Raw genomic sequence first — 18,066 nt, 5'->3', positions numbered from 1 at the left:
GAATGACAAAGTTGGAATGGGAATGTAGAAAACAGAGATGTAAAATGTAAAAATTAAAAGCAGATCTCAAACTGAAGGTTGAAGTTAGAGGTGGGTCCCAGAAAAGGCAGCTGTATATAGTTTTTTGTAATTATTTCTCATCTGAGGCCAAGCACTGTAAAAGGTTTATTTCACTTAATCAAGCAATGCACAACACAAAAGAGTAGCTGTGGAAAAGTGCAAAACCAGAATGATACGTTCCTAGATTTTGTACAATATCACCAAAAGGTTTTTTTTCCTCTTCCGAACTAAGATAGCAAGATGTGATGTTTTAAACAAGCACTAGAAGAAAACTTCTGTCAAAACATTTGGCAAATGAACAGTCAGATCAAGAGCTGAGATTGTGGAACTATGCCAGTAGCATTTAAAGGCAGGCTTACAACATCTCCTCAGCTGACAGTTGCTCTTACCTGGCGTTGGGGCAGCAGTGCTGGGTTGCACAGCAGGGTTTGTTGGGACTACAGGATTACTATCATTGGTGGGGGCGCCAGTTGGAACAGAAGTAACCAGCTGCGTTTCCCCCATACCCTTCCCATGAAGACTGCTAGAAGTTGGAACAGCATCCTCCAACGAGAAAGGCTGGGTAGAAGTGTTGTTGGATGGCTCGACTTTCTCAGCGTTTGCAACAGGACTGGGGAATGTAGCTGCCAGAGAGGGTTCTGAAGTGGAGGCTCCAGCAGGGGCCTAGTGAAAGCAAGAAAGGAACGTGAGAAAGCATTTACTGACCACAACATCCAAAATGGCATTTATAACCTAACTCTTATCATCACCAGTCATGAAAATTTCCCCAACTCTGTCAGAAATTTCACCCCATTCAAGGCCCCATTCAGAGGAAGAGTAGGGAAAATGATGTAGTAGTAGTAGTAGTAGTAGTAGTAGTAGTAGTAGTAATATTCATTATTAATGTATGTGTCATATCACGTGAGAAAAACATGTTTGGCTAGAAACAGCTGGGGGTGCACATACATGCACAAATTGCATGTTTCATTTCCCCCCCAAAAAATATAGTCCAGCCCACCACATGGTCTGAGGGACGGTGGACCAGCGCACGGCTGAAAAAGGTTGCTGACCCCTGCTCTAAATTGTAAAATTCCTTCCCTACAGAGGTGCATGTCACACCTTCACTATACAGTTTTCAGCTAACGCTTTATCCTGGCCTTTGTGTGCCTGAGAGGTGTGTTTTAAATTGTTGTAACCTGCCTTGGGACTTGCTGGTGAAGGGTGCAAATAATAATAATAATAGGCATGAATGGCAAAAAAACCCGATAGGATTATGCAGATGTAACAGCCTCTGCAACATGAGAGAACTGGATTTCAGATGCTGTTCAAAAGGAGCACATTGTGCAAACAGAATTTCTGGCTTTATGGTCAAGAACTTGGGTGACAAGCCCATTTTGCTCACTTATAAAATTCTCCCACTTTTGAGTGCCGTGAAAGACTAATCAGACCAGTGTAAACAAGACAAGGGGACAGACGAAAACAATTTCCTTTCTTTCATAAGAAAATTCCTTCCCCAGGCCCTCCTCATTCCGGTGGGTAGCCTGAGGCAGCCAGAACCAGACATTTCAGCTTTAACTGGGCTTATCTGTATATGCTACATATTTTCCTCAGTTGATCTTTGTATAGCATAAGATGAACATTTAAATCACAGCACACAGAAATATCAACAACCTGGACTTGATTTTCATAACAAACAAAAATATAACAGCACTCTTTCTTGTGGCACAGTCAAATGGGAATACTTAAAAGGTCAAGCTAAGGGCGAGAAATTCATGACTTCTGTTATCATGTATGTTATGTAATTTGGGAATGTGAGTACCAGCACATAAAGCTCTGGATTTGAACTCTGGGCTCAGGGCCCCAGTTATGAAATAATTTTGGGTTGCAGTGCTGTTCTGTTCAAGATGTGGTACCAGCTGAATTTAAAGGGATGATCAAAACGCACATTCAATTCATAGATGGAGAGAGAGACCACTGGAGACTATTGGACTGAGTCAATCTGGATTATGAAATGTTGGTGACAGCACTAGTTATCTGGTTTAGTATATGAATTTGATAGGCTGGTAATGTTCATATCATTTTGGATCAAGCCTTGTTTCCTCAAGAAGTTATTCTCTGGAATGGAATGTTAAACGAGATTCTGAAGGTGTACATCCCGGAGACCAAGTGCCCCAAACCACAATGTACACTAACTTTATTCAATGTTAACTCATGACTCTCAATGAAACTCTTGTTGATTGTTGCAAAACTACAAAGCCAGTTGCTTTGAAGGCATATGAAAATAAGTTCTTTCAACACTGCAGCCTCATATGCAATGAACTCTCATTTACTGTTGTGAACTATGTGATCAAATCATCAAATCAACAAGCAGGCTCATGTTGGCAAGCAACTTCTCTAATTGTGTAAATCAATTATCTCAATTATTTCTTTCAAAGATTTTATGTGGTGGTTGCCTCCCCATCCAGACCCCAATCCCTCTCTTCTCCTGCATGGTGTTGGTTTTTTTTAGTGGGAGATTGAGAGGCCTTTCCACAATAGCTGATGTTCAATGGGCACAGCAAGAGAGATCAAACTACATTTCTCAGGATGTCATATACAACTGTGTGCACACTGCACAGCACCATCACTGCACATGTGCTAACTATCTGGAACTCTCTTAAAACAGACATCTGTTTCAGGACAATCACCAAGAAAGCTTGCACTGAGCCAATTCAAGACAGGGAGCGCAGTTTGCCCATCAATAGTCTAGAAATAGACACAGGCACATACATTTTTAATATGTGCAACCTTTTCATAAGTAACCGTTATGAAACAGTTCTCAAAATCCAAAGGTTTGTTACTGGCAAATTCTGGTTTCTTCCCTCTTGGTTCCTCCACATATTCTGCTGATGAACAGCCTTCTGTGTCAATCCCTATGTTTTCAGGGGCAGGGGGTCACGTTCTAATACAATATTGAACTCTGATCACTCTGCAGAAGTCACAGGACCTAAATTTGCAAATGCAGCAAATATGATCGGTAACCAAGGCAAGCAAACACTGGCCAAGGATAAAGACACTTCAGCTACACCACAGTCGAAGTGGAAGTCAAGAAACACTAACCTTGTAAGAGTTTCATTTGAAAAAAGTGCATTATTTATAGGGGTTGCTTCTGCAAGCATACCACAGTGATGCAGCAGCAGACCCTTAATCAACAGTGCTGTACTTGAATACTTCTCTTGACTAGTCAATCACTGTTGTCTGACTCAAATGCACAGCATTGCGCTTGAAGACAAAGGCACTAATCTGGCAATGGAGCCAGACTGCAACTTGGCATGTGACAGACTCTCACTCACTCTCATGAGCATATGCCAATTTGTCTTCCTGAGGGGCTTTCAAACATTTTTAATATGAGCAGTAAATGTGAGACTATCTTCCCCCAACATAGTGCTTCTGTTGTAGGGAAAATGCAGTGTGTTGGTATTGGCAAAATGAAATTCCTTCTCCCTCACCAAGTGTGTTTGTTACAATAGTTTGGATAATAGATACATGTATGTCACAGACAGGTCCACAGACAAGTGCGTGCAACATCATTATGAGTTTCTGTTCTGCCCTGTATTTGTTGCATACAGTACTGTTTTTATTCTGCTGCAGTTTGTCTTCCGCCAAAAATTTCATTATTTGTCTTTCACTGAGGTGAAATGACATAACTTATGTAAAGTATTTAAATAATTACATAATTTAGGTTGCCATTATATTATTCCATTCCGTCCCATTCATTTAAATGCAAAGGGAACACAATGCAAACTGGGTGGCAGAAGCATAATCAGTTATGTATCCGTTGCCGACTGAAAACAACAGTGAATACCAATTATATTCACTGAATTGATTTCTGTTCCAGACACGGGGCAAAAAAGTGAATGCTGATAATTCCTGCTCCTTTTTCTGCTTTCTTTGGAATTCTCTGACATCGTTAGACATCCCCAGTAATTAATAATTCCTGCCCTATCATTATTGCATCTCACACACAGCATGACTTCCCTTTCTTCCACAGCCCCAGTCTCATTATGTGGAGGTACACTGATACAGTTTATGTTTAATGCAATGTAGTACTAAGAATAAGATGTGGTATTTTCCCATTGCTTGCCTTAGACAACAGCCGGGATACGCCAAATTCTAGTTAACATTTTCTCACTTCATTTCCCTCAGAACATTATTTGATCCTATGAGAATATGTCTTAAATCCACTATTTATCAATCAAGCTACAATACTGCTATAAGAAGCAAAATATTCTTTAAAAATGCCACTTCCAAGGGAGAATGCCAGGTTGGGACTGGGAGCTCTATATCAATGCAGGAGGTTGCTGGGCAGCAGTGTGTGTATCCTATACCTTTCCCACTCCTGAATATCTCCCTGCAACCCTGAAAAGCACTGCAAGGCTCCTGCTTCTGGTTGACTGGAGCCCTGAACAGGAGTATGCCTGAGAGGGTGGAGATACACAGCAACACTGCCTGGCAAGTCCCCCTTTTAAATTACTATAAGAAGCAAAACAGACAGTGTGCACCAATCTTTAAATGTACATAACTACACTTAGATCTTGTAGGAGGACGTGGGTTATAGGACTACTCGTGGCTGTGATTTTAAGATGGCTGTTGTGCAAATTATATTCTCTTTTTCTTATGAAGATTTTTGTCCTGTGGGGACCTTCAGTTATTGCAAAACCTGCTTTCCATAACTTGGAAATCAAAAAATGTAAGTTCTCCATGAGAGAAATCACAAATGGGTCTTTAGTGGTAACCCTAGGGAAGTGGCCTGGAATTGCAGCAAAACATCAGATTTCAGAGAATTTATTTTTACAGCCTTAATTTTACATTCTCTGCTCAGCTGGAGCATTAGAAGAGAATCTGATAGCTCAGAGCTCAACACCCTGTTGTTGAAATCAGCAGGGAAATTAGGGACACATTACTATTTATCACTTAGGGCAAGCAAGAATCAATCTTAGCAGAGGGATTGCAGTGCAGTCTCTACCACACTGGATCACTTCCAGAGTGACAGTCTCTTGTGAGAGGCCAGATGGTTACGGTTTTAGGGAAGCATCATTATTGATGTATTGCTGAGACAGAGGAGCCAAACAGCAGTTCCTAAGTGACTGTTAAGAAGTCAAGGGCTGAGGGACAGCTGAGTCAGCAAGGCAAAGTTAAACCATGCGGTTGTTTTGCATGCTAACTAGGATAGCTCCAGGTTTCCTAGTCGTGTCCTTTGGCTCTGAGCCACATCCTGTTCCACCAGGTTGGCAGTTCTCATATCACAGCTGCAATGTAACCTGGGACTGCAAAATCTGCAACCAGGTACATGAGAATAACAGCTTTTAAGAACCACAATCTACTGAAAACATACTAAGTTGAGCAAGGGATTTCTAAAAATGAGATAGACCCCACTGATAAGAGTTATGTCACTGAGTTGTCTGCTGTGGTAGACTCTCTGTTGCACCCTTACCTGGATGCGAGTAAAAAAGTACACTTGGTACACACCCCACACATATGCTGAGTTCAACCATTCTGTTTGTTGCACTTGCCATGAAGTTATAAGCAACCAGTTTTATTTCTAATTATGAAGGGGGAAGACTGGGAGATGTTTGGCAGCTCTGTGGCCAAGGTGCCTGGAAAGCCTGGGCTATGCAAGGCTAAATCAGCACTTGTAGCCTTTTGTGCTCCAGAACAGGAAAGGTCAGTGCAAGCAGAGGGGTGATCTCTAGGAAAAAGTGATCCAAGCAGCTTTAGCTAATGGTGCCCAAGCTGGAATGCTCTCCACCAGAAAATCCAGTGTGTGGGAGGTTAGACTTCCAGCAGTTGTGTCTAAACTGTAATGGTCCTCCCCTCCCCCAAGCACTCCTCTTAGAAAAGGCACGTGAGTTACCTTCAATCAGGAGTGTCCAAGGCAGTGTATGCCCTTCTCTGCCAGACTTTCCCTCTGTCTGAGGTACCTTCAAGCAGAGGCATCCCAGCTGACAAGTTCTCTTCCCTTCCATCCTTTCTTAAGGAAAAAGCTGGGGGGGGCGTCTTCCAACTTCATTTTTTTACTTGACAGACATATCTCTCCATCATCACAATTCATGGACATATTTCAGCCAGACAAAATTGTCTGAGAAGAGCATGGAGCAAAGCCAGTGAGGAGCGTGACTTGAGGAGAGTCCCAAGGGCTGTATAGAGAGGCCTGGAAGGCTGCATTCAGTCTCTGGGCTTGAGGTTCCTCATCAGTAGTGGGCTTTCAAGCAAGTCAGACCTATCAGTTCATTAATCCACAAATGCAAGAGTGAACCTTTGGGTACCATTTCTCATCAAGGCAGTGGACTGAACATTTTAAAACTGCACTGATTCTAACCACCGTTTTCAAAACTGTTTTGATTTTTTTTTATTTCTTAGAATTTCCAAGCAATGTCAAGTATGTTGCTGCTATTGTGCAATAAAAAATAATTATAAAGCATTTATACAACAGAATTTGGATTAGTGTTGACATTAACAATATTATATTGCACTTACCCTCATGAGGTCACTCCCAGCAAGGTCACTTGGTCCGTTCACATTATTGCTGCTGGGGGGAGATGAGCTTTTGAATTTGGTTGTTCTCAAGTCTTCACTGTTTGGCAGCAGGTTTTTTTCTGGATCAATGTGGTTTCTGGGAAGGTTTGTTTCTTGATGTGAAGAAGGAGCTTCCGTCAGATCATTATGGGTGGATTTATTATCCAAGGGCTGAGATGGAGCAGGATGGGCTACAGGACCTCCGCTGTTGGAGCCTGTGTCCCTCTTAAGAGAGCTTCCCCTGATGTCTGCCAAGTGTGCTTTGTAAGCCAGCAACTCTTTGAAGGACCTTCTCATCCTTGTTTTACTTTGATGTCCTTCCCTCCAGTCCAGCCACTTAGGAAGATAACCTCTCCTCTCTGCTGCAGGTTGGGCATTTATCGTATGCTCAGATCTCTTTACAAACACCAAGATCGAGTCAGTGGTGTTGGTCCAGATTGCCTGACACCAATGAGGCTTGATACAGTTCACCTGGATGCACATCTTTCCCTTGAGCCAAAAGGCATCACAGGTAGGGCTCTGACAGCAAGTAGCTTGACAAGATTGGACAGAATGAAATCCTTCCAGCAGCTGGAAGTGAACACCATCCAGTGACCTCAAATGGCCTCCCTGGAGAGCCTTCCCTGGCTGGCAAATGCCTCTAGTCCAGCTTGCATCTGAGCAAAGAGAAATAAAATGATAATTTTAAATAAGAATCCAACAGCATAGATGTAATCCAGGAAATAATTATATCTGGGTTGTTGTTGATTTTTTTAAAAAACCCTACTTCATTTCTACTCTCTAGTAATAAACATAACTTATCAGGGGTGGGTGTCATCAGCATATTGATGGCGCTTCACTCCAAATCCCCCAATGACAGTTCACAATAACTTCAAAAGGTATTAAACAAAATGGGTTACAAGACTGGAGCCTGCAGAATACCACAAAATAATTCCTATGGGGCTAAGCAGTAGCAACCCAATTATAGTCTCTGGAGCCAGACCTCAATAAAGAAGAACCATAGCAATGTGCTATCTCTAACTCCCAAAATCATGTGATAGTCCACAAGGATACCATGGTCAATGGTATCAAAAGCTGTGATGCAGTCAAGGAGAATTAACGAAGTCACACTCCTCCTGTCCTTCTCCCCAAACAGGTCACTGCTCAGGGTGATCAATGCAGTTTCCATCCCAATATCCAGGCCTGAAGCTGGAATGAAATGGGTACAGAAATCTGTTTCCTTCAACCATGAAGTTGCTCGCCCACCCACCCAAAATTAAATTGTTAGATGATTATGATCTAAGAATAGAAGACTAAACACCCTACAAACAGGAATCATGGGAACTACTTTAAATACTGCTTTAAATACTAATGGCTGCTTTAAATAGCTGCCTTAAATACTAATCTGTTTAATGAGAAGTGTCTTATCTTCAAACGATTACCATTTGTTGCCAAATACTAGAAGATCATCTTGGCTAGGTCAGAAGTACAAACAAAGGAGTACTGGCAAACTCATTCACACACAATTGTTTGTAAGATTCTCTCTTTCTACATTGTTATAATCTGACAAGGCTCCCTTGCCCTATAAAACAGCAGCATGCAGTCATCAGTGCACACAGTTCTGAACCAGAGTTGCCTTGTACTGTATAACTATGAAGTGCAGAACAATGAGAAGTTACAAGAAACTTAGGAAACAAGTTGTTTGTTGCAACTTCCCTAATGGATGTTGGTTAAAGTAATAATTTCACTCAAAGAAATCTGTTATCAGGAGAACAGATCTGCTATGCCTACCTCGTCCAGGTCAGACCAGGGATGAGGAAGGTTGGGCCCAGGGGTCAATGTGGCCCTTGTGACTCTCCCCTGGCTATGTCCCACGCTTTACCGGTCCTGCTCCATGCCCTCCTTGAGTGCTTTTGCCTGAATGAAACAGGCTTTTGCCTGAGGTCCAGCGCCGAGGGCCTTCTGGCGGTTCCCTCATTGCGAGAAGCAAAACTACAGGGAACCAGGCAGAGGGCCTTCTCGGTAGTGGCGCCTGCCCTGTGGAACGCCCTCCCATCGGATGTCAAAGCGATAAATAACTACCTGACATTCAGAAGACATCTTAAGGCAGCCCTGTTCAGGGAAGTTTTTAATCTGTGATATTTTAGTGTATTTTTGGTTTTCTATGGAAGCCGCCCAGAGTGGCTGGGGAAACCCAGCCAGATGGGCGGGGTACAAATAATAAATTATTATTATTATTATTATTATCTCTTGCCTGCCTTAATGGAGAAGTGTTTATGTGCATGCATATAAACCCCTGGCTTCTCCATGGCTAGAATGTAGCCTCCTGTACAAAGGAAAGAGTCACATCCATTGCTCTGCCCACTTTTGCCCCGGCCAGTACAGGCATGTGGCCTCCTTTGGAAGGTTGCCCATGAGGGAATGAAGTCCTTGGGCTGAGTAAGGTTCCCACCTGTGCTCCAGACAATGAAAGAACTCTTCTGCTGCTCCTTGCCACAGATCTGTCTTGCTTCTTCTTTGCCTCTGCCTCACTGCACCCAGCCTTGCCTGGATTCCAGGACCTTACCCCCTTCCCTTGGTAGGTGCAGAGTCTGGCAAAGAAACACAGCTACCTTGAAAACCAAATGACTATGGCTGGGGGCCTGTAGTTTGTGCCTGTGTATTAACAGCTCCAAGGTCAAAGATCTCCTGCAGGAACATATAGCAGAAAAGGACTATTTCCAATACAAATACCATCCACAGTAAAGTCTGCTCAAACGATTACAATATTTCGCCAATGGGTGGAAAAAATGGCTAATACCACAAGGTGCCTGCCTATCAAATTTTAGCCTAAAGTGCTTTTTAATGACTTTTACAGAGGTGTTTTTGAATGGAAACACAACAGAGCAAACATCTAACACCACTGGTAATGATGTGCTCATAACACTACCATCTGTTCAGGCCTGAAGAGCCCAAAACTGCACAGCACCACCCAAGGGCAGTTATGAAACTACATAAGGTGTGCTTTACTCCCATGGCACTGGAGTAGATTCTTGGTTGAGATTCTATCCTAACTTTTAAATAGCCATACCCACACCCACTCTCATTTTCAAGATGTTGCAATAGGGTTTTTTTGGGGGGGTATAATAATTTTTAAAGTGCCAAAGCCCTTTTCAAAGTATTCTTGAAGATATGAGCTATCCTAACTCAAAGCATAATATCTGGAGGCCAGTACAGTGGTACCTTGGGTTAAGAACTTAATTCCTTCTGGAGGTCCGTTCTTAACCTGAAACTGTTCTTAATCTGAGGCACCACTTTAGCTAATGGGGCCTCCCGCTGCCACAGCACAATTTCTGTTCTCATCCTGAAGCAAAGTGCTTAACCCGAGGTACTATTTCTGGGTTAGCGGAGTCTGTAACCTGAAGCATCTGTAACCTGAAGTGTCTGTAACCCAAGGTACCACTGTACATGCATGTGTGTGTGGAAAAAAATATTTCTACAAGAGTATGTCTGCAGTTTCCTTTTGCAGTGGCAACTGTGAATGTCTCATGAAGTATCACTTTGTAGCTCGACCTTTGAAGGCAGTTTTCAGAGGGAGAATGGGGCAGGATACTGCTGAAAAATGGAAAATGTAAAGCTTCTACATATAAGCGTTTTACAGGTACTTTTAAGTGGATACACATACCGAGGCAACCTCCAAGGCCTGGGCAAGAGCCCCAGACTGACTTTTTTAAAAAAACTCAACTGTCTAGCCCTCCTAGAAAGGAAGTTATGAAGCAAAATGTGCAGGTACTCTTCTGCAAAATGAACCAGCCTGGCTGCTCCTACCTGACACCGTTCGAGAGGTGAGTTTTTTGGATACCAGGCAATTGAAAATCTGATTTCAATATTTTCTAACTGCTGAGGATTTTTTGTAACCACTTTGGGCAGCTCTTGTCACAATGTTTAAGGCAGACATAAATTTAGGTGGAGAAGGAAAAGGGATAATTTACATTACAATAGGATAAAACTGTGGATGGTATCCCAGCCCTGAAGTTGATTGATCTTATTAATTCTGTAACTGGTGTACCAAACATTTCTTGTGTTTAGTGCAATCTCATAAAAAAAAGTAGTCTGGAAATGCTTCTTATTATTACAGTGGTACCTTGGGTTACATACACTTCAGGTTACAGACTCCACTAACCCAGAAATAGTACCTCGGGTTAAGAACTTTGCTTCAGGATGAGAACAGAAATCGTGCGACAGCGGCGCGGCAGCAGCGGGAGGCCCCATTAGCTAAAGTGATGCTTCAGGTTAAGAACAGTTTCAGGTTGGGGGGCCACTAGGTGGCGCATCGGAAGATGGCTGACAATAACATCTCTCCGACCCACACGAGGTAATTTGGAGGCTATGATGGGGGTAATTAGCCTCCTTAACCCCCCCAGGATTATGGGGGGGACGGCCCTTGCCTGCTGTGCCCTATACCACCCCCGAATTTGTGGGGGTGGGGGCACTAGGCACAAAGCCCTCCTGTGGGATTCCGGCACTCCTTTGACGCCGTCTCTGATCCGCGCCTCTAGTTTGCAAGAATCTTCAAAAGAAACAATTTGGACGAGATAAATTGCACATACTTCAAGGAAAAAGGGGGAGTAAAGACTGCTGACAGAAGAGATCTCTGATAACAAGGCAAGAATAAAATATGAGAAGATACGACAAGATACGGTATTGCAAATGACTGAGGGGGGAGGGGGGAAAAACCTTCCATTCCTTTTTACGTGACTTAACAAGAATCCCCTCCCCTAATAAGTCAGAACTTTAAGGACTTAAGCTGTGATTTAAGGCTGTGTGGAGATAAACTTTCGAACCAAAGCAATGTTTCAAGACGAAGCTGGAAAGTTAAGAGTTTTGGAATGACGCAGTTAAAAATGCCGTCGCCATCTTGGGAGGCATTGTTGGAGCTCTTGGGTCTGGGAGGAGAAAGAGAGAAATAGTGCTGTTTACATATCGTGGATAAACTCCTCTGTGGGATTTAAGAGCGAAAAAAAATGCCTGATTTATGATGGAAAGAGTGATGTTATCTACGAAGGAGATATATGGAAACCATCTGGACTTAGATTGGAAGAACGGGAAATTCACACAGGATTATTATATTTGCTTATCGGCTTAAGGAGACTAACAGAAGAGATCGTAAAAGAAAAAGAGAAATTTTATGAACAAGATATGATGTGGAAACACCAAGATAAGACTGGATAGAATTATGAACTTTGTCTGGACTGATTGGGACTGATTTGGACACTAACGCAGTAATAAGAAGATGATTTGAATCCCCCTTTGGATCTTGAAGTATGGGTTCCCCCAACAAAATTTAAAAATTTGGCTTTGTAATTTGGAATTTATGTGATGTGATTTAATTTGATGTGATTGGCCAGTTAATAAAAATTATTTAAAAAAAAAAAAAGAACAGTTTCAGGTTAAGTATGGACCTCCGGAACAAATTAAGTACGTAACCAGAGGTACCACTGTACTATGCTAATGGATTTCATTTTAATACAATTGTCACCTGTTTTCACTCCATTGATCAGAGCCTCATATATAAAGTTCCAGGGATTAAGGACACTTTAAAATAGACAGCTAGCCTCTGTGAGATGACTAGACTGGGAAAATAGGCCTCTGCAAGATTAATTTATAACCAGGTCATATTGCCCTGACCCTTAAAGCAACTCCTTGATTCACATGCTATGTTCTTAGCTGCTACTGTGCCATTAAACGAAAGGTTACCAATTCACTTAAGTGAATTAAGTTTAAACTCAACAATAGGGAGAAGGTAAAGAACACAATAAAGCTATCACATCAGTTAAGGAATTAATTACTGCACATCAAAGACGACTATTTTTCTCCCATGATCTTTTCATGTTATTTTTTTTTCTTTCTAAATAAACACTGATAATTCCCTCTAAATCTGAGATGTGCTTATTGTGCTTTTGTTTGAAAGCCTAATGGTTTTATATTTCCCTAGGAGTTCAATGGCCACAGAATTGGGTTAGGCTTTCATATACACTTCCTCTTATTTTAAAATGTTTTGACCCTCATTTTACCTCTTTCTTTTTTCCTTGCATGTTCCTGATGTAGCTCTTTCCTACCCTAATATTCTTCATCAATCTGTATGGCAGATTTACAATATCTGTATATCAACTCTGGATTTCATTTCTTCTTTCTATAGCACAGCCACAGTGTCTGTACTCAGATGCAAAACAGGAAAAATCTACTAGCCAGTTGGATGTCACGTTTGTGGTTCTTCAGTGGGTACTTTGTAAATTTCACGTCTGTTCAAGTTAGTTACAAATACTGTGCAGCCTTTATCTGACATTCCAATCTCCTACCTGGTTTCTTGCCCAGTAATGGTCTCAATGGTCAGCCTTTCATCCTATTTAAAATATCAAATGCTTCCAAACTAAAAATTGCTATCCTTTCTTTGCTCACATCAGGAAAATCAGATGGTGATTCAAGCGTTTTCTGCATGTTCTGCCTTTTTTCAGTTGTTGTTCTAATGGTCACCCATGTAGCACTAAAACATGGCTTATCATTACATGTGAAATGGGCCACTGCATGTAAAGCATTCTGAATATACTAATATGCTCCAAAAATATTACACATTATTATTACTGGACCTAGAAGAAAATCTGCCATCAGAAGAGTTCTCAGCAATTAAGATGCTTGCTACTAACACCACAACTGGTCACTGAACAGTCTGGCATCTTTGTGTATATTGGCATGAATGAATCCTGAGAATAGTATGAGATTTGGGGTGAAAAGCATGGGTGTTTTAAATATTTTGTTCCTCATTACATCCTGCATTGCAAAGTCTTGTGTTCCAAAATTCATTCTGTGTTTAGCACACAGCTGGACCTCATTTTGGAACAAAGGGGCTGAGCACCCAATACCACTGGCTGAGAAAGGACAGGTGTCATAATAACAAGGGCATGAGGTCCATAAAGCAAATGTTTCTGTGATACATTTTCCATAGCAAATTGGAAGTACTGGCAGCCTTAAAGAAAAATTAAAATTATGTTTGGATTGGTCTTACAAAATGTGGATTTAACAACTGAGGCTTTCCTCAAAGTTCACCTAAAAGACAAAAAAAATAAACAGGATCAAGGGGGCTGGCGGCCAACTTTATTGGGTTTATTTCAACAGATCCCTGGAGATCTCTTAGACAGGTTCTCAGGCATTTTTAAAATTTAATTTGAAGCAAAGCACAGTTTAGATTCTTACTGAGTTTGGTATTGGTCTGGTGTGCTGATTAATCTGTCAAGCACCACAAAAATTCACTGCAGCATATTTAAAATAGGTGACACAGTATTCCTGCCAGCTTTGAGATGGAATGGGAGGGAGGAAATGGTGGGAAGAGTCTTTGAATCCTGAAAACAGATGGGCAAAGCTGAATATTCATAATTATGTTTTCTTGCCAGCTGCCTTCCATTAAACATTCAAGCTGTACTTACATTTTGTTTATTTGCATTTGTCTCCCTCCTTATCATATATATTAAATAAATCCTCTAAATGCTTTGCCTAGTCACCAAATGTCAGCCAAAGCAGACATCTCATTGTGCTTCTTAAGAATGCCCAAGCATTGGCAAACATATAAGGGAAAGAAACCACATAATTAAGGAGCAGAAATTGTCTTGTGCATGCTTGCAGCAAGGGTAGCATCATTAAGCTTTTTATAGAGTTGAAGGATTTAAGGGACACTGGGGAAGAAGCCGTCTCAGAGAGAACAAGGGGCCAAGTTAGGTCATACACAAGATATGTAATGCCTTTCATGTATCTGGTATTTACATATCAAATAGAAACCATGTTGGGGGTGAGAGATTGAGGCCATGCCTAGGGGTGAGGCACTGATTTCTATTCTAACCTATGTTTTCTGCATGCTGCACTATTTCTGTTCTGCTGCAGTTCAGCTTCCGAAAAAAACATTATTCGTCTCGCTGACTGATGTGACTGAATTTTACGAAATTACGTTATTATGCTTTTCCACACAATTCAATTCAATGCAAAGGCCAATCAGTTCAGTGCAAAGGAAACACAATGCAAATGAGAGGGGGCAAAATGTCACCAATCATGTATTGTTTGCGGACTGGAAACAACAGTGAATACTGATAATATTTGCCAAACTCATTTCTATTCTGAACATGAGACAAATTAATAAACATTCGTTATTTTCACTTCCACTTCCACTGCAATTTTCCAATATCCATACCCATGCTACCAAGAGGTGGGTGGGTTGTGAAACCTTCTGTCCTATACCATGGTCCCTAATGAAAATTGCTTCCCTGAAGCTGCTAACGTCCCTGGAAGAGGTCTCCATTGGGGCTAACAGAAGTATCCCTCCTGACATGAACTGAAGGTTTGAGGGAGATGTCACTGCTACTGTAGTGAAGGAGGAATGAAGGATTAGCTGCTCTCACCACATATCATGCTTCTGATCCTAATCTGGTTCCCTTTCTACCCCTTGAGGTTGCCATTTAAATTTTTAAAACAAAGATAGCATCCAAAGTGTAAGGAACTCTGGAGCTTGAACCGGGAATGCTTAATATGTGGACACTTGTCTTAATAGCTAATTTACCCAGCTTCTTCCTCTCTCAATCCCCAAGGAAAATAAGCACAAAGGGAGTAAGGGAGATAAACAAAAGATGGGGAAAGGCAGCCAGGAGTCGCTACACCACAAGAGGAAGGGGTTTTTGTATTTCTCAGGGGAGGGGTAGTGGGAATTTTCTATCTAACTTTTCCTGCCTTTTTGTGGAAAGCCTTGAGAATTCTCAACACTGTTGAGTCAACAGGAAGAATTTTCTTTAACATGGAGAGGGTCTGCTAGACTCTGAGAGAAACAACCACTGCTTTGAAAAAGGTAGAACACAAATACTGTAGAATCAACCAGTTACATGACATGCCCCAGTTGTGCCTCAGTTACTTCCTCAAAAGTTTGCAGGGTGGGTCCTTCCAGAGAAACCTAATGACTGTTATTAAAACGGCAGAGCAAACAATTCACCAGCTCAAGAACTGCAAAGTATTTATTTTCTTATCCAAATACACACACTCATTAAAGGTTTCGTAACCCTTACAAGTGGCTGAGGCAGGTTTCTTGCACAAGCACTGTGACCGCATGACAGCTAGGTGAACTGCTTAAACAGCAACTGCGTAGGGGGAAAGCGTGCTCTGCTAAGGACCCATATCAGTGTCATCAAACAGGCCTTCTCTACACAAAGAAAAGTCAAAGTTGCTTGGATGCTTATGATGGAGCAGGACTAATGCAAGATTTTTACTTTCACAAACAGCAGTTGTGGAGTGGAGATCCAGATTGAGGCTCTGGTGTAAGGCTTTAACTCTTTGCCCCCTACTGCTATCCCAATTCAGAACAGGAAGACAACATACCACTGAGGATAATGGGAGCTTCTCCCAGCCAAAAAATGCCCCAGGTCGTTTCAGAAATTTCTAAAATAATGTCAGCATACAATGAAAGCAATTCCAAGATATTGTGAATTGACCATAGGTTGTTATCAGCATAATAGCTAAGAACATGGGCTGAGGTGTCTTCATTTTAAACTCTCTGGTTGTCCTCTCATTAGTAAGATTAGAGCAGGCTTCCTCAAACTTGGCCCTCCAGATGTTTTGAGACTACAATCCCCATCATCCCTGACCACTGGTCCTGCTAGCTAGGGATCATGGGAGTTGTAGGCCAAAAACATTTGGAGGGCCGAGTTGAGGAAACCTATTGTATTAGAGAAATACAATACTAGGCTAACCTTATCAGGTTGTTGTAAATATGACCATAAGCAGTACTTTGAGCACATAAAAATGCTGTTTAAGCATTATTTTTATTACATGTAATAACACAGACTGCAAGAAGATCAAACCTATCCTTCTTAAGGAAATTAGCCCTGAGTGCTCACTGGAAGGACAGATCCTGAATCTGAGGCTCCAATACTTTGGCCACCTCATGAGAAGACTCCCTGGAAAAGACCCTGATGTTGGGAAAGATGGAGGGCACAAGGAGAAGGGGACGACAGAGGATGAGATGGTTGGACAGTGTTCTCGAAGCTACCAACATGAGTCTGAGCAAACTGTGGGAGGCAGTGGAAGACAGGAGTGCTTGGTGTGCTCTGGTCCATGGGATCACGAAGAGTCGGACATGACTAAACGACTAAACAACAACAACACAGATTGTAGCCTACACTATTGACCTTATGTTTATTACAGGCTTAAAATAATGAAGTCAGTTACAGATCTTTGATGTTCAAATGTAGCTCTCTGAAGTGAACCAGTTGCTGACTTCAGATTTACCACAGCACGTTATATTAGCCTTATGTTGCTTCCAGTTTAGAATAAAATCAATCAATTAAGAAAATGCAGTTTTGCCACATTCATGAATCTTTCTCTTTCAAGAGATTGTAACTAACTCTGACAGGGTAACAGAAAGAAAGAAAGAAAGAAAGAAAGAAAGAAAGAAAGAAAGAAAGAAAATTTCACTGCAACAATTTGCAATTACATTGTTGTTTGAAAACAATGGTGGCTTTTAAAAAATAGCATTGTAACTGCTAGACAATATCCACTTTCTACTGAATAGAAAGCTGTATGGAACAAAGAAGAATTTCATTCTTCAGTATGTGAATATTCATTATGAAGGTGGGAGTTAAGAAGAGACAGACTGTGACAGTTTAGTACGCTGGAACAATAATTCTAAATTCCAATAAAGCAATCCCGTAAGTTATTTTAAAAATGTCCAAAATCATCCTACTACTAAACCTTTGGGACTCATTTTGTTGTGTGTATAAAAGTGGGAACAGAATGCACTGAAGTAGGCATTTCAATGGCAAAATGTAGGTTTGTAAAGAATTACATTCAAACAAGGCCACAATACCTTCCACCATAGAAGCCTCAAAGTGCCCCCACCCACCCACACAAATTATCATAGCTATGGTTAAAAAGACAAAAAAGCCAGTGGTTTTTGAAACACGACTCCAGTAGGCTCAGGAAACAGGAAACTAATCTCAAAAGAAGAAAAAAGAAAAAAGAAGCAGATCCATTCTAACTTAAAACATGTAATGATTACTACTTACTCTCTACAACTAAAAAGATAATAAACCATGAATTTTAAATCAACTTTGTGTGACAAGCTGGAGATTAATGGTTCACTTACTGCACATCAGCTTAATCAAATTTCCCAATTGCCGAACGTCAGAGACAGCATAGGATAATTATGGAGATTACAGCAGCAGCCCTGTCCAGAAGGCAGAGATTTTGCTAACTATAGTACTAACCCACTGAGATCAAATGCAACTGAGTCAGTATAAGTGATCCCTCTATTCTCTGAAAAAAGAGTAAATGTTACAAGTTTGCCAGCTGGAAGGCTTATTTTTAAGAACTTTTCAAGTGGCAGGGGGCAGGGGGGAATTAAGATAGAAGAAATCTGTGAAATAAGTTACTCTTTGAGAGGCCTTAACAAACCACCCCACTACACTTTCCTGCTTTCATCTGTTT

The 18,066-nt window shown here is 41.3% G+C and overlaps 1 protein-coding gene and 1 long non-coding RNA gene across 4 annotated transcripts in view; one reads left to right on the top strand and one right to left on the bottom strand.

The window, feature by feature from the left end:
• LOC310767979 overlaps positions 1-17,176 on the top strand; it is a 65,090-nt gene extending 47,914 nt beyond the window's left edge. For both annotated transcript variants that reach the window (XR_014551132.1, XR_014551133.1), the window contains exons 3-4: positions 12,752-12,830; positions 16,425-17,176. This is a non-coding gene — a long non-coding RNA (uncharacterized lncRNA). The remainder of the gene's footprint in view (positions 1-12,751; positions 12,831-16,424) is intronic.
• The window catches only part of KIAA0319L (KIAA0319 like), a 58,448-nt gene that overhangs the window by 32,858 nt on the left and 7,524 nt on the right, over positions 1-18,066 (bottom strand). For both annotated transcript variants that reach the window (XM_083625444.1, XM_083625445.1), the window contains exons 3-4: positions 6,556-7,250; positions 450-723 (exon numbers count right to left, since the gene is read on the bottom strand). In XM_083625444.1, the coding sequence (XP_083481570.1) occupies positions 450-723; positions 6,556-7,250 (969 nt within the window). The remainder of the gene's footprint in view (positions 1-449; positions 724-6,555; positions 7,251-18,066) is intronic.

This window comes from Podarcis filfolensis (assembly GCF_964270895.1).
Source record: "Podarcis filfolensis genome assembly, chromosome: 8".
NCBI classification, from domain to species: Eukaryota; Metazoa; Chordata; class Lepidosauria; order Squamata; family Lacertidae; genus Podarcis; species Podarcis filfolensis.
The sequence above is the reverse complement of the archived record's forward strand: the minus strand, read 5'-3'. Positions and strand labels throughout refer to the sequence as shown.